The following is a 12,877-nucleotide window of genomic DNA, read 5'->3' as shown; positions in this document are numbered from 1 at the left end:
GTGCAGCCATACCTCCTGCTGGGTCCTCTCCTAGTCAGGGCACCCTCCCAGGTCCACCCTGACCTGGAGCCACCTAGACAAGGTGATCTGGACGAGGTGGACTCTCCTGGCAGGTAAGGGCAGGCGGGGGATAGAGAAGGAGGGCCAAGGGACGCCTCCTTGAAAGCACTGCATCTGGTGGTATCATGAGTCAGGCGCTCTGTCTTCCTTCTCTGTGACCTCCTCACCCTGCTGAGACCCCTGCCCCAGGAACTTGACCCCACAGTCCACTTTGACCTTGCACTTCTGGTCAGGGCTTTCACTTGTACAACCAGCATTATCGTTGTTGTTGTTCAGTCGCTCAGTCATGTCCAACTCTTTGCGACCCCATGGACTGCAGCATGCCGGGTTTCCCTGTCCTTCACTGTCTCCTGGAGCTTGCTCAAACTCATGTCCATTGAGTCAGTGATGCCATCCAGCCATCTCATCCTCTGTCATCCCTTTCTCCTCCTGCCTTCAGTCTTTCCCAGCATCAGGGTCTTTTCCAATGAGTCAGCTCTTTGCATCAGGTGGCCCAAGTATTGGAGCTTCAGCTTTAGCATCAGTCCTTCCAATGAATAGTCAGGATTGGTTTTCTTTAGGATTGACTGGTTTGATATCCTTGCAGTCCAATGGACTCTCAAGAGTCTTTTCCAACGCCACAGTGGGACTTGCAAAATGATCAAGGCTTTCTCTCATTCTCTCTCTGAAAAGTGTTCCAATGTGCTGTTCCTCAAAGCAGATGTGAATGGCCATCAGGATGCTGCTTCACAGTGTGAAGCCAAATGCACACCAACCTTCTAGTTATTTAAAAAGGGACAGAAGGTGGGTGAATTTTCTGGAGTTACAAGGGAAAACTTGAAGCCACCATTCATGAATTAATCTAATCAAATCATATTTTCTGAAGACATGACTAGCCATTGACTGTTAAAATTTGCAATTTTTTTTTTACATAAAGGAAAGATCAAGTATGAAGATTATATGCCTAACTGCCATCTGATAAGTGACAATAAAATATTAACTCTACCCTTTTTTAAAAAAGAAAATAATTCATAAGGATGACTCTAAATTGCTCCATAATGTCAAATCAGAAGAATTCCCAATCAACTAAGTCCCCTCTGGCACACATGGCAACTCAGCCATCAGATATTACCAAGAGCAGAAAGCAGAACAGTGTAAACCCCACCAAATGGCTCTGGGCACAACCCCAGGCCACTCTGGAGGCGACGTGTCTTTACTTTCCATCAGTGCCTCTCGCTGCTCGATCCTGTCCACTCAAGACAAAACCCAACTCCCTCTGAAGAAGCACCCCATCTCCTCAGATCAGCCCAAAGAAACCATGCAGATTTCATCAGGTCTCATCACTCCTTCCCTGGTGGCTCAGACAGTAAAGAATCCACCTGCAATAAGGAAACGTGGGTTCGAAAAGATCCCCTAGGGAAGGGAATGGCAACCCACTCCAATATTCTCGCCTGGAGAATCCCACGGACAGAGAAGCCTGGTGGGCTACAGTTCAAAGGGTTGCAAAGAATCAGACATGACTGAGCATGCACGCGCATACACGCACACACACACACACACACACACATCACTACTCCAGCCTGGCCCCAAAACCAAGATGAAAATACATTCCTGACTCCTGAGGGCTGAGTGAGAACCCAGCCTCTTCCAAGGGCTCTCGGGGGAGACAACCCCTGGCCTCACACACCCTGGACGTGGGCTGAACCACAATGTCAGACGGATTTGGAGTAATACAAAGGCATCTGCCTTGCAAAGTGAAAAATGCTGGGCCACCACATGCAGTGATCTGCAAAGGAAAATCATGGACAGTGGCTTTGGTCTTCACCCAGTGTCATCAGCAGGGGGGGAGTGGCCTCTGAGTAAAAGCATGACCCAGAACAATGTGAGGTCCTGGCTGTAAGCAAAGCTGGGCTAAGCACCCAGGGGGGCGAGCTACCCACAGAGCAAGGCCATGGCACTCCCAGGTAGGCATGGCTAAGAAGCAACAACCATGGTCCTCCAGTATCAGCTCAGCCCATGATTTCCCATGACCAGGAACCTAGGGCAGGCTGCTACCCTCCCCATCAGTGCCCTAGCCGTACAACCGCCTGTGTGTGGGAAGAGGGGGTGATGGGGGCTGAGCGGTTTGGTGGGGCTTGTTGGGAGGAGACAGAAGAGAGGATATTTTATCCCCATTAGTCACAAAGGATGCTCCTGGTACAGCGTGCTTCCAGGCCAGACTCTGTGGGGATAAATGCTGGTGTGGCAGGAGGTGGAAGGCTGGCCAGACACCTTCCCTCCAGGGGCCCTGCAGCAGTCAAGTGCTGCTCTGTGAGTCAGAGCATCCTGATGCGGGTACCAGAGAGCCAGAGAGGCTCAGGAGGAGAGGAGGGGAGTATGAGGGAAGGAGGGAGGCAGTGAAGGAGGGAGGGGGAGAGAGAGGAGGGAGAGGGAAGGGAGGCGCACCCACGGCACCACCCCATTCCATGCCCCAAGCGGCTCTGTGGGCTGCAGAGCTCGCCCTTCTGCCCAGATCCTCCTTGCCCCCAAGGTCCTCCTGGTCCAACATCTTTGAAGAGTATTTCACTCCCCCCACCCCCACGGTCATCCCTGTCACTGAACCCTCGCCACCAGCAAATGTCATACCTACTGCATCCCAGTCACATCTCCAGGGATCCCCAAACTCCGGCCCGCCTCCAGCCATCTGGTGCACACGCCTACACCTGCTCCCGGGGGACCCTGCCTTCCTCTGCAGGTGTCCGTCAGTCTCCACAGAGGCTTTGAGCTCTGACAACTGTGTCGTGGGTGCGTGGCTTCCGGGCGGTTTCCGGGACAGTGGAGGGTGGGGACGCACCATGGCCCCTGTCTCAGGTCTTACGCATTCCAGGATGACACACTCCTGCCCCTGTCCTTTGTCTGGAAGCACCTGGGGCTAGGCCTTGGCCTGGTCAGGACTCCTTGACCCTCCTCACACGCAGACCCCGCAGACCCGCAGCGCCCCAACTCTTTCCCAAATGGGAAAGAGGATCACACATACTGGCAAAGGCCGTCTGGGCAGAAACTCACCGGTAAGTGCCCAAGGAGAGGCGTGATGCTGTCAGAAACATAGAGGATGCTGCCATCCGTCGTCACGGCAATGATGAAGCCATCCAAGGCCTGCGAAAAACGCAATAGGTGAAGACTCTTCCGTCATGCTTTTATGCAGAGGGGATCACTGGAGCCAAGGACCCTGGGTTACAACGACGACTTCATTTCATAACTCTTTGAATATTTCTGCGACTAACCTCACAGCATTTTTTTTTTTTTTTTTTTTTGGTCTTGCACACAAGTCAATTTCTTACATAGAACTTGTCTAACCCAGGCGAAATGGTTGCAAAGCATGAAAGGGCTGAGTGGAAAATGGGACCCACGGTATCATGAAATACATTCAGCGTGGAAACTACCTGAGTACATTTACTGCTAAGTGTGCATTTGGGGTGAATCAGAAATATCACAACTGCCATTAAAAGGTGTCAGTGAAGAGCTCACGATCCCTGTTCTCCATCCCCTACACCACTTTGAGTTCAGTGGTAAACATTTACTAAAAGATACAGGAGCTCATGGGCTTCTCCCATGGTGGGGCCAGTGGCAGAATCTGCCTGCCATCTCAGGAGACACAAGAGACATGGGTTCGATCCTTGGATGGGAAAGATCCCCTAGAGAAGAGAATGGCAATCCGCTCCAGTATTCTTGCTTGGAGAATTCCATGGACAGAGGAGCCAAGCGGGCCACAGTCCATGGAGTTGAAAAACAGTCAGAACGACTGAGCTACTCACACACACACACAGGAGCTCACAGAGGCATTAAAAACAGAAAGTGTGCCTGCTGATCCATTGCCATAGAAAGACCTTCTGAAGGAACCCTTTATAAAGAACATTCACATCAATCCACCAAAGCGGAAAGGAAGGGCTGATGGGGAAAGGCTGGATTACTTGACTAGGTCCATGAGAAGAGTCATCCCTCAGTGTCCATGGGGGGCTTGTCCCACGACCCCTGCAGACACCAAGTCCCACAGATGCTCAAGTCCCCCAGAGTTGCCCCTGTATCTACGGGCCCTGCATTCTGGGATTCAGCCAACCGTGGGTGTGAAACCCACAGACACGGAAGGCCAACTGTATTTCAGCATGCCTGGCAAATTCATTTGTTTAGAAGTTTTGACTGAGTGCCTGCTGTGGGTTAGATGCACTGCCCTCGGAGCCCATGAGAGAGCAGACAGAGGCCCTCTGTGTTTTCTCAGAGTCACCGGCTGTTTGGTTTTCGGGTTCCTAATCAGGTGCTCACAATGCTTTCACATGTCACCCAGAAAGGTGATTTCTAAATTTCAGACTCTGTCCAGCAGAGAACGGGGTCATCCAGGCAACTCACCATACTGGCCTGCCACGGAAAGGGAAGAGATGAAAAACAAAAGCTTTCTCCCCACAAACAGATATTCGAGGACGTAAGATGCTCACGCAGGCGGTCGCTGTAAGCTATCACTGCTGCCTCGCTGACTGTACAGTTGAAATAGCATCAAGCACAAATGTGTGGATTCTTCTACTTTGGGGGGAAAAAGTTCCCAAAGTGAAGTATGTGTTTAGAAAGTTCTGAAAACATTTTCTATACCCTCAGCTCGATCTTCCCAGGGTGTTACTGATCTTCTGTGCAGCCAAGAGAGCATGGATTCTTTCAGGGTAGGAGGGTGCAGCTGGATGCCTGGCAGCAGGAACCAGAAGCAGTCCAGAAGTGTGCAGAGAAAGGTCCCACCATCAGCACACACCATGTGGGAGAGAGTTCTTTTCACTGGGAAAATGACTACTAGGATCGCTGACTGTTTAACACTTAGGTTCTGCAGGGTTGGGAAGAATCCCCTGGAGGAGGAAATGGCAACTCACTCCAGTATTCTTTCCTGGAGAATACCATGGACAGAAAAGCCTGGTGGCCTACAGTCCATAGGGTTGCACAGAGTCAAACACGACTGAAGTGACTTCTTAGCACACGGCACACACTGCAGGATTTAAGACTGAAACATCTATTAAGGCACATTTCTTAAGTGGACCCCATTCTCTTCGATTATATCTGTGGTTTTCAACTGGGGGCAACTCTGCCCCACTGGGGACATCTGGCAATGCCTAGAGACCTTTCTGGCCATCACTTCTAGGGTGGGCACTGTAGGCCTCTAGTGGGTAGAGGCCAAGGATGCTTTGAAATATCCCATCTACAATACACAGCATGTCCCTACCACAAGGAATGATCAGGTCCAAAACGCTAATTGCACTGAGATGGAGAAATCTTGGGCCAGATTTACCAGTCATGGTGAACACCAAAGTACATCCTGATTTTGTGTTCAGTCGCTCAGTTGTGTCTGACTCTTTTGCGACCCCATGGACTGTAGCCCGCCAGGCTCCTCTGTCCATGGGATTCTCCAGGCAAGAATACTGGAGTGGGTTGCCATGCCCTCTTCCAGAGGATCTTCCTGACTCAGAATCGAAGTTGCATCACCTGCGACTCCAGCATCAGTGGGAGGATTATTTACCTGCTGAGCCACCTGGGAAGCCGCAATATTCTGGTGACCTTTATTTCTTTTCCATTTAAGTATTTTTTCTAAATTAAAAGAAATCATATTAGCAGCGCTCCTGGAGGTGAATTTTTCTAAGAGGTGGAGGCATTGTGGATGACGTCAGCGGGACCGTTTTGGAAACAGCAGATTGAAATACTGGGAAAAGCAGAAGCAGTCTAAATTCTCTTCTTGCACAGTGAGCCCATGCCCTCTTGAATTTATAAAGCAAGTGGGTGGTAAAAAGCAGGAGGTATTTATGGATGGAAGATAACGCTCATCAGCCCATTGGCATTTTCCATCAAACGCACAAGGATTACGCTGAGTCACTGCGTTAAGAAGGCTTGTGATGGTTTCAGAAGTCCCACTGGCAGCCTTTGAGAGTGACTCAACAGGACATGATTAAAAAGCGGCCTGCCCCTCTTGTTGAAATGGGGACTCTGGAAGGAGCTTCAGTGGACACCCGAGATTCCATAACGGTCCAAGTTTCACACCCGCCACACCCCAGATGGAAATGAGACAACCCCTCTCTGCCAATCCCTAGTTCTGACAGAATGCTTCTTGTCTTCTCTGGGACAACCTCTGGGCTAAGAGAAAAGATGGCTGTAGCTTTTCTGAACAAAATTCAGAAACATCGCATATTCCGTAACTGCCTGTCAACGAGAGTGTCCTTCCCTTTGAATTGACTTGTCCTAACGCTTGTGGCCACCATCTTGGGCAGCTTTCACGGGACCAGCTTGGCTGGCTGCAACCAAGTCGCTTTTGTTCTTTCAAATCCCACAATGGTATGAGTTCTCCTGGAGTCTGGTTTGGGGCCTTTCTGGGAGAAGAAGAAGGAAGCGGGGATTCACACTCAGATGACACCAGCAGTGCCATTCCCCGGGGTCTGACGGGCTCTGTCCTGGATTTCATCTTCATTTAAAAAAGGAAACTCCTAGTTATGAAGACACGGCATCCGGATTCCTCATGCTCCCTGCAGTGGCTCTGAATAAGGGAGGGGGATGTGCAGCTGGGATGGGATGCATCCTATGGAGAAGCTGCATCCTGGAAAATGAGAGCATCATCCCATGGGGACCATCGCAAGGAAGGCACAGGAGGCTCCTGTCACCCATCACCTGGTCTGTGACTCCTGAGGAGCAAAAGGGTGGAAGAGGAGCCTAAGACAGTCAGAGACAAATCTAAAGTTCTAGTTGGAGGGTCTCCCAGATGCCTCAAAGATGCAGTTTACCCAGAACGCCTGCTTGCTGTACAGGCTTAATTTGGGGTCCAGTTCACTTATGTAGCATGAGTTCTTTTAGACTGGCTTCAAAGAGTCTACACTAGGAGCAGAGGAAAGTGCATAATGCATATCCATACAAATCTAAACTCTTCTTTTTCTAGAAATTTCAGCCTTCTAAATCTCAGTTCAGCCCCAATTTTCATCTTTAAAATAAAGACTGTTATAAGAGAAAAGGAAGGACACTACATAATAACCAAGGGACCAGTCCAAGAAGATACCACAACGGTAAACATATATGCACGCAATACAGAAGCACCTCAATATATAAGGCGAATGTCAGCAAACAGAAAAGGAGAAATGGGCAGTAACACAGTAAGAGTGGGGGACTTAACACTTCACTGACATCAACAGACAGATCATCCACATGGAAAATCGATAAGGAAGTATGAGCCTTAAATAACACATTAGACTAGGTGGACAGAATTGGTGATTACAGAGTACTCCATCCAAAAGCAGCAGAGTACAATTTTGTTCCAAGGCCACTTGGAACATTCTCCAGGACTGACCACATGCTGGGCTACAGAGTGAACCTCGGCAAACTTAAGAAAACTGAAATCCTGTCAAACATCTTTTCTGACCACAACGCCATGAGATCAGAAATCAACTAGATACACACACACACACACACACACACACACACACACAACCCTGCAAAAAAACACAAATACAGGGAAACTAAAAAATCTGCTACTAAACAGGCAGTGGATCATTGAAGAAATCAAAGAGGAAATAAAAAATACCTAAAGACAAATGAAAATGAAAACACAACAATCTAAAAACCTATGGGACTCGGCAAAAGCAGTTTGAAGAGGGAAATTCATAGAGATATGAGCTTACCTCCAGAAACAATAAAAATCTCAAATAAACAACCTAACCTTACATCTCAATGGACAGGAGTTTAAGCAAACTCCAGGAGACAGTGAAGGACAGGGAAGCATAGTGTGCTGCAGCAGTTCATGGGGTCACAAAGAGTCAGACACGACTGAGCGGCTGAACAACAACCACCTCACACCTAAAGCAACTAGAGACAGAACAAATACCCCCAAAGCTGACAGAAGGAAAGCAATCATAAAGACCAGAGCAGAAATAAACAAGATAGAGACTAAGGAAACAACAGAAAAGATCAATGAAACTAAAAGCCCGTTCTTTGCACAGATAAACAAAACCTATAAACCTTTAGCCAGATTCATCAAGTGAAAAAGGGAGAGGGACCAAGGCAATAAAATCAGAAATGCAAAAGAAGAAGTTACAACTGACTCCATTGAAATACAGGCCACCATGAGACTACTATAAGAAACTACATTTTTAACCTTTTAAAAATCTTGTTTCCTCAAACACCTTTGATATCTTGAAATTCCCTTGGGGGCAGGGAGGGTAGAATGTGCCACAGGTTTCCAAGAGTGTTATGTGCTATAGGGTTATATGTTTTAATTACTTTTCCCTAAGAATTAGGAGATAAAACGATTTCTGTGAAATAGCATAATGATACATTAATTCAACCTTGTATATCACAAGCTGCTCTAAATTTAACATACTTAAAATGCATTGCTTCTGGAGAAAGTTCTGTATTTTCTTTAAATATAGTTCACATGCAGATTTAAGTATCTTTCATTTCATGAAAATGTTCATTAATGCACTTATATTTCATAATATTTGGACAGCTTCATTCTGGCATTTTCTTACTCGAGTAACTTTCTGTTTTCTGCAGTTAATCTATGTAAATTAAAGTTTATATCAGTCTTATATAGGCACAGAAGATGAGATCTAGAAAGCTGGAGCTCTAAGAGTCACCTTCTAATACCCTGCCAGGAACCAGTGACACAGCCAGCATCTAACTTCTTTTGACTGAATCCATCCACCCCAGCTTTCTTCTTCTACTTCAAGGGCTCAGACACACCACCTCTGGGGCTTTCTCTATGTCCACCATGATATCTGAACACTCCAGGTCTTATCCCTAGTTTAGAAGTCAGAACCAGCTGGATGTTTTTGCAGTGATTTATCCTCGTCTGGATAAGGATAGCATATGGAAAAGCAGAGACATTACTTTGCCAACAAAGGTCCATCTAGTCAAGGCTATGGTTTTTCCAGTGGTCATGTATGGATGTGAGAGTTGGACTATGAAGAAGGCTGAGCGCCGAAGAATTGATGCTTTTGAACTGTGATGTTGGAGAAGACTCTTGAGAGTCCCTTGGACTGCAAGGAGACCCTACCAGTCCATTCTGAAGGAGATCAGCCCTGGGATTTCTTTGGAAGGAATGATGTTAAAGCTGAAACTCCAGTACTTTGGCCACCCATGCGAAGAGTTGACTCATTGGAAAAGACTCTGATGCTGGGAGGGATTGGGGGCAGGAGGAGAAGGGGACGACAGAGGATGAGATGGCTGGATGGCATCACTGACTCAATGCACATGAGTTTAAGTGAACTCCGGGAGTTGGTGATGGACAGGGAGGCCTGGCGTGCTGTGATTCATGGGGTTGCAGAGAGTCGGACACGACTGAGTGACTGAACTGAACTGAACTGATCCTCGTCTGGGCTTCCCCAGTGGCTCAATGGTAAAGAACTCGCCTGCCAGTGCAGGAAACACAAGATACACGGATTTGATCCCTGGGTCAGAAGATTCCCTAGAGGAGGGCAGGGCAACCCACTCCAGTATTCTTGCCTGGAGAATCCTCATGGACAGAGGAGCCTGAAGGGCTACATTCCATGGGGTCGCAAAGAGTTGGACATGACTGAAATGACTTAGCACACAGCACATCCTCATCTGTCCTGAGAAGTCTCACCCCTAGAGACACATGAGGCAGGCCAGGCACTCAGATCAGCCAGACTTCCTCCAATCCAGCCCAGCAGATGGGCACAAGCAATAACCTTTCAGAGAAAGAAATGTGCATTTCTCCACACAGAGAGAGCACACTCTGGGGGCGCTGGGGGTGGGGCATGGCCATGTATGGTTGATACCATACACCATATTGATGAAACAGGACTTCAAGTTAAAAACATAATTTTAAAAGAAGACTTTTGCTTTCAAAATGTGTCCTACCAAGAATATATAATTGTTGCCTTGGGCTTCCCTGGTGGCTCTGAGGGCAAAGAATCTGCCTGCAATGAGGGAGACCAGGGTTCGATCCCTGGGTCGGGAAGACCTCCTGGAAAAGAGAATGGCTACCCACTCCAGTATTCTTGCCTGGAGAAGTCTATGGACAGAGGAGCCTGGTGGGCTACAGTCCATGGGGGTCACAAAGGGTCGGACACAATAGCACACAGGCATATGCATATATATATTCTACATAAATACCCTCGGTCTCCCTACTGCTGCTCCTTCCCTGCCCGGTTCCCCTGTTAGGTGTCCTCTGGTTGGGAGGCTGGAGTGGGTCTGCCCTGCAGTCACCATGGCAACAGGACACATTCACATTGAGTTTGGGGATTCTGGCTTTTCCTGCCCAACTCAGTAGCCAAAACACACACCACAGCAGGCGGATTTTTTTCAAGAGTCTGTCTGTTCCCAGCCTTCCTTTCAGGGTCAAGAACAGTTGTTTACTTCGGGCACAGGGTCTTATCTGGAACAAGCAGCTACATTTTAATCCACAACCCATCAAGCTAATTGAAACATGCATCTCACCTCCAACATCAGCTGGGTGAATTCTTCATTACTGAGGAATGAAGGCTTCCAGTCCGGCTGAATGTCACAGATTTCAGTTTGCGCTGAGACTTCTAAAAAAAAAAGCACAAACAAGCTTTTAGACGGAAAGACACCTAGAAACTGGAATTAAGAAATGACACACGTGTTATTTCTATGCAATTTCGTATAAATGTGTAGTTTAATAAAAGAAGCTGATATAAGGACATACGCCACTCTGATCTCCAAGGATGGGGTACAGTGGAGATAACAGACCCTTGATGTTTTCTCCTTTTGACCTTTAATAAGGTCTCTGGGGAGAGAGCACCCCACCCTCTGCACTGGGGGTAGTGCCTGCGATTAGCACATGGTACCTTGCCCTTGAATTTCTACGTGACAAAGCCCATCAGCAGCAGCCGAAGTCAGGTAGTTGCCACCTGAGCTTTCCTGGTGGCTCAGTCTGTAAAGAATCCACCTGCCGTGCGGGAGACGGGGGTTCCATCCCTGAATGGAGAAGATGTCCTAGAGAAGGAAAGGGCAACCTACTCTAGTTATCAAGGCAACAGGAACAAGGACAGGGGTGGAGGGGCATGTCCTTAAGCTGCTTCTTCATGGTCTAGGCGAAACAAAATACTTCAGTGAGCTGGGATTTTTAAAATTCCAGAAACATCTTTTTTTTTTTTTTTAATTTTTTTATTGTTACTGTCTTTTCTTCTTCTTTTTTTTAATTTTTTCTATTTTTATTTTATTTTTAAACTTTACATAATTGTATTAGTTTTGCCAAATATCAAAATGAATCCACCACAGGTATACATGTGTTCCCCATCCTGAACCCTCCTCCCTCCCCCCTCCTCCCTCCCCATACCATCCCTCTGGGCCGTCCCAGTGCACCAGCCCCAAGCATCCAGCATCGTGCATCGAACCTGGACTGGCAACTCGTTTCCTACATGATATTTTACATATTTCAATGCCACTCTCCCAAATCTTCCCATAAACATCTTAAGGCACGAAGTTCCTAAGCTACTGCGTTTGTGCAGATTGCAATGTATGTTTCAGCATCTCCAGTGACTGAAGTATAATTCGTTATACAAATACCTGCTGTTCAGTTGCTTTGAAGGCCAGAATTTACTTTTCCTAAAACCTTCTGGGGTTAATCTGTACTTTGCCCCTTTCAAGTAACTACGTTTTTCACAAGATGTTATTCGTATTTGTAAATCTAATAGTCACTGGTCGACACAAGACTCTGTAAACACTCTCATTTTCCTGTCCTTTTGTGTGTTTTTTTTCTTTATAATAGTTGATAGAAATTGTTTTTTTTCCTATTCATGATTTAGAAGAATTTCTTTGTGCTTCACAACTTGGTAATTTTGTGTAAATTCTTAGCATTTTTGTCAAGTTTGGGAAAACATCAATCAAGTTTCTTTCCTAGAAGAACTGCAAAATTTCAGGGCGTTTCACCTTTTTTTTTTTTTTTGGTTCACTGACTAACCTGCAATGCTCTTGCTTTGTTTTTTAATTTTTATATAATTAAAAATAATTTTTTTTATGTGGACCATTTTTAAAGTCTTTACAGAATTTGTTACGATATTACTTCTGTTTATGTTTTGGTTTTTTGACTACAAGGCGTGTAGGATCTTAGCTCCCCGACCAGGGATGGACCCCACACCCACTGCATTGGAAGCTAACGTCTTCACCACTGGATTACAGGGAAGTCCACAACTTTTACACAGTTTTTAAAAGTGACTTTCCACTTACAATTATTTTAAAATCTTGGCTATATTCCACACGTTGTACAGCACATCCTTGAGCCTATCCTACGCCCCACAGTTCATCCCTCTCATACCTCCACCCCTTGACTGTCTGCCCCCATCACTGGTAACCACCAGTTTGTTCTCTTTATCTGTGAGCCAGCTTCTTTCTTGTTATATTCACCAGTTTGTTGTATTTTTTTAGACTCTCTATATAAGTGATATCATACAGTATTTGTCTTTCTCCATCTGAATTATTTCACTTAGTATAATGACCTCCAAGTCCATCCATATCACTGTGTGCTAACTCGCTTCAATACTGTCCAACTCTTTGCAGCCTTATGGACTGTAGCCCGCCAGGCTCCTCTGTCTATGGGATCCTCCAGGCAAGAATACTAGAGTGGGTTGCATGCCCTCCTCCACGGGATCTTCCCAACCCAGGGCTCGAACCCACATCTCCTACATCTCCTGCATCGGCAGGCGGGTTCTTTACCACTAGCACCACCTGGGAAGCCCCCATATTGCTGCAAATGGCATGATTTCATTCTTTCTTGTGGCTGAGTAATTGCCTGTTGTGTATATGTGCACGTATTCTTTATTCATTCATCTGCCGATGAACACTTCAGTAGTTCCCAGGGATTCTAGCT

General features: G+C 46.8%; 1 protein-coding gene across 6 annotated transcripts in view; it reads right to left on the bottom strand.

Moving 5' to 3' along the window:
• Nucleotides 1-12,877, bottom strand: part of NPAS2 (neuronal PAS domain protein 2) — a 198,905-nt gene that overhangs the window by 72,390 nt on the left and 113,638 nt on the right. For 5 of the 6 annotated variants that reach the window (NM_001083763.1, XM_059891469.1, XM_024999126.2 and 2 more), the window contains 2 exon segments: nt 3,085-3,174; nt 10,486-10,577. In NM_001083763.1, coding sequence (NP_001077232.1) covers nt 3,085-3,174; nt 10,486-10,577 — 182 coding nt within the window. 6 annotated transcript variants of the gene reach the window in all.

Source organism: Bos taurus, chromosome 11 (assembly GCF_002263795.3).
Source record: "Bos taurus isolate L1 Dominette 01449 registration number 42190680 breed Hereford chromosome 11, ARS-UCD2.0, whole genome shotgun sequence".
NCBI lineage: Eukaryota > Metazoa > Chordata > Mammalia > Artiodactyla > Bovidae > Bos > Bos taurus.
The sequence above is the reverse complement of the archived record's forward strand: the minus strand, read 5'-3'. Positions and strand labels throughout refer to the sequence as shown.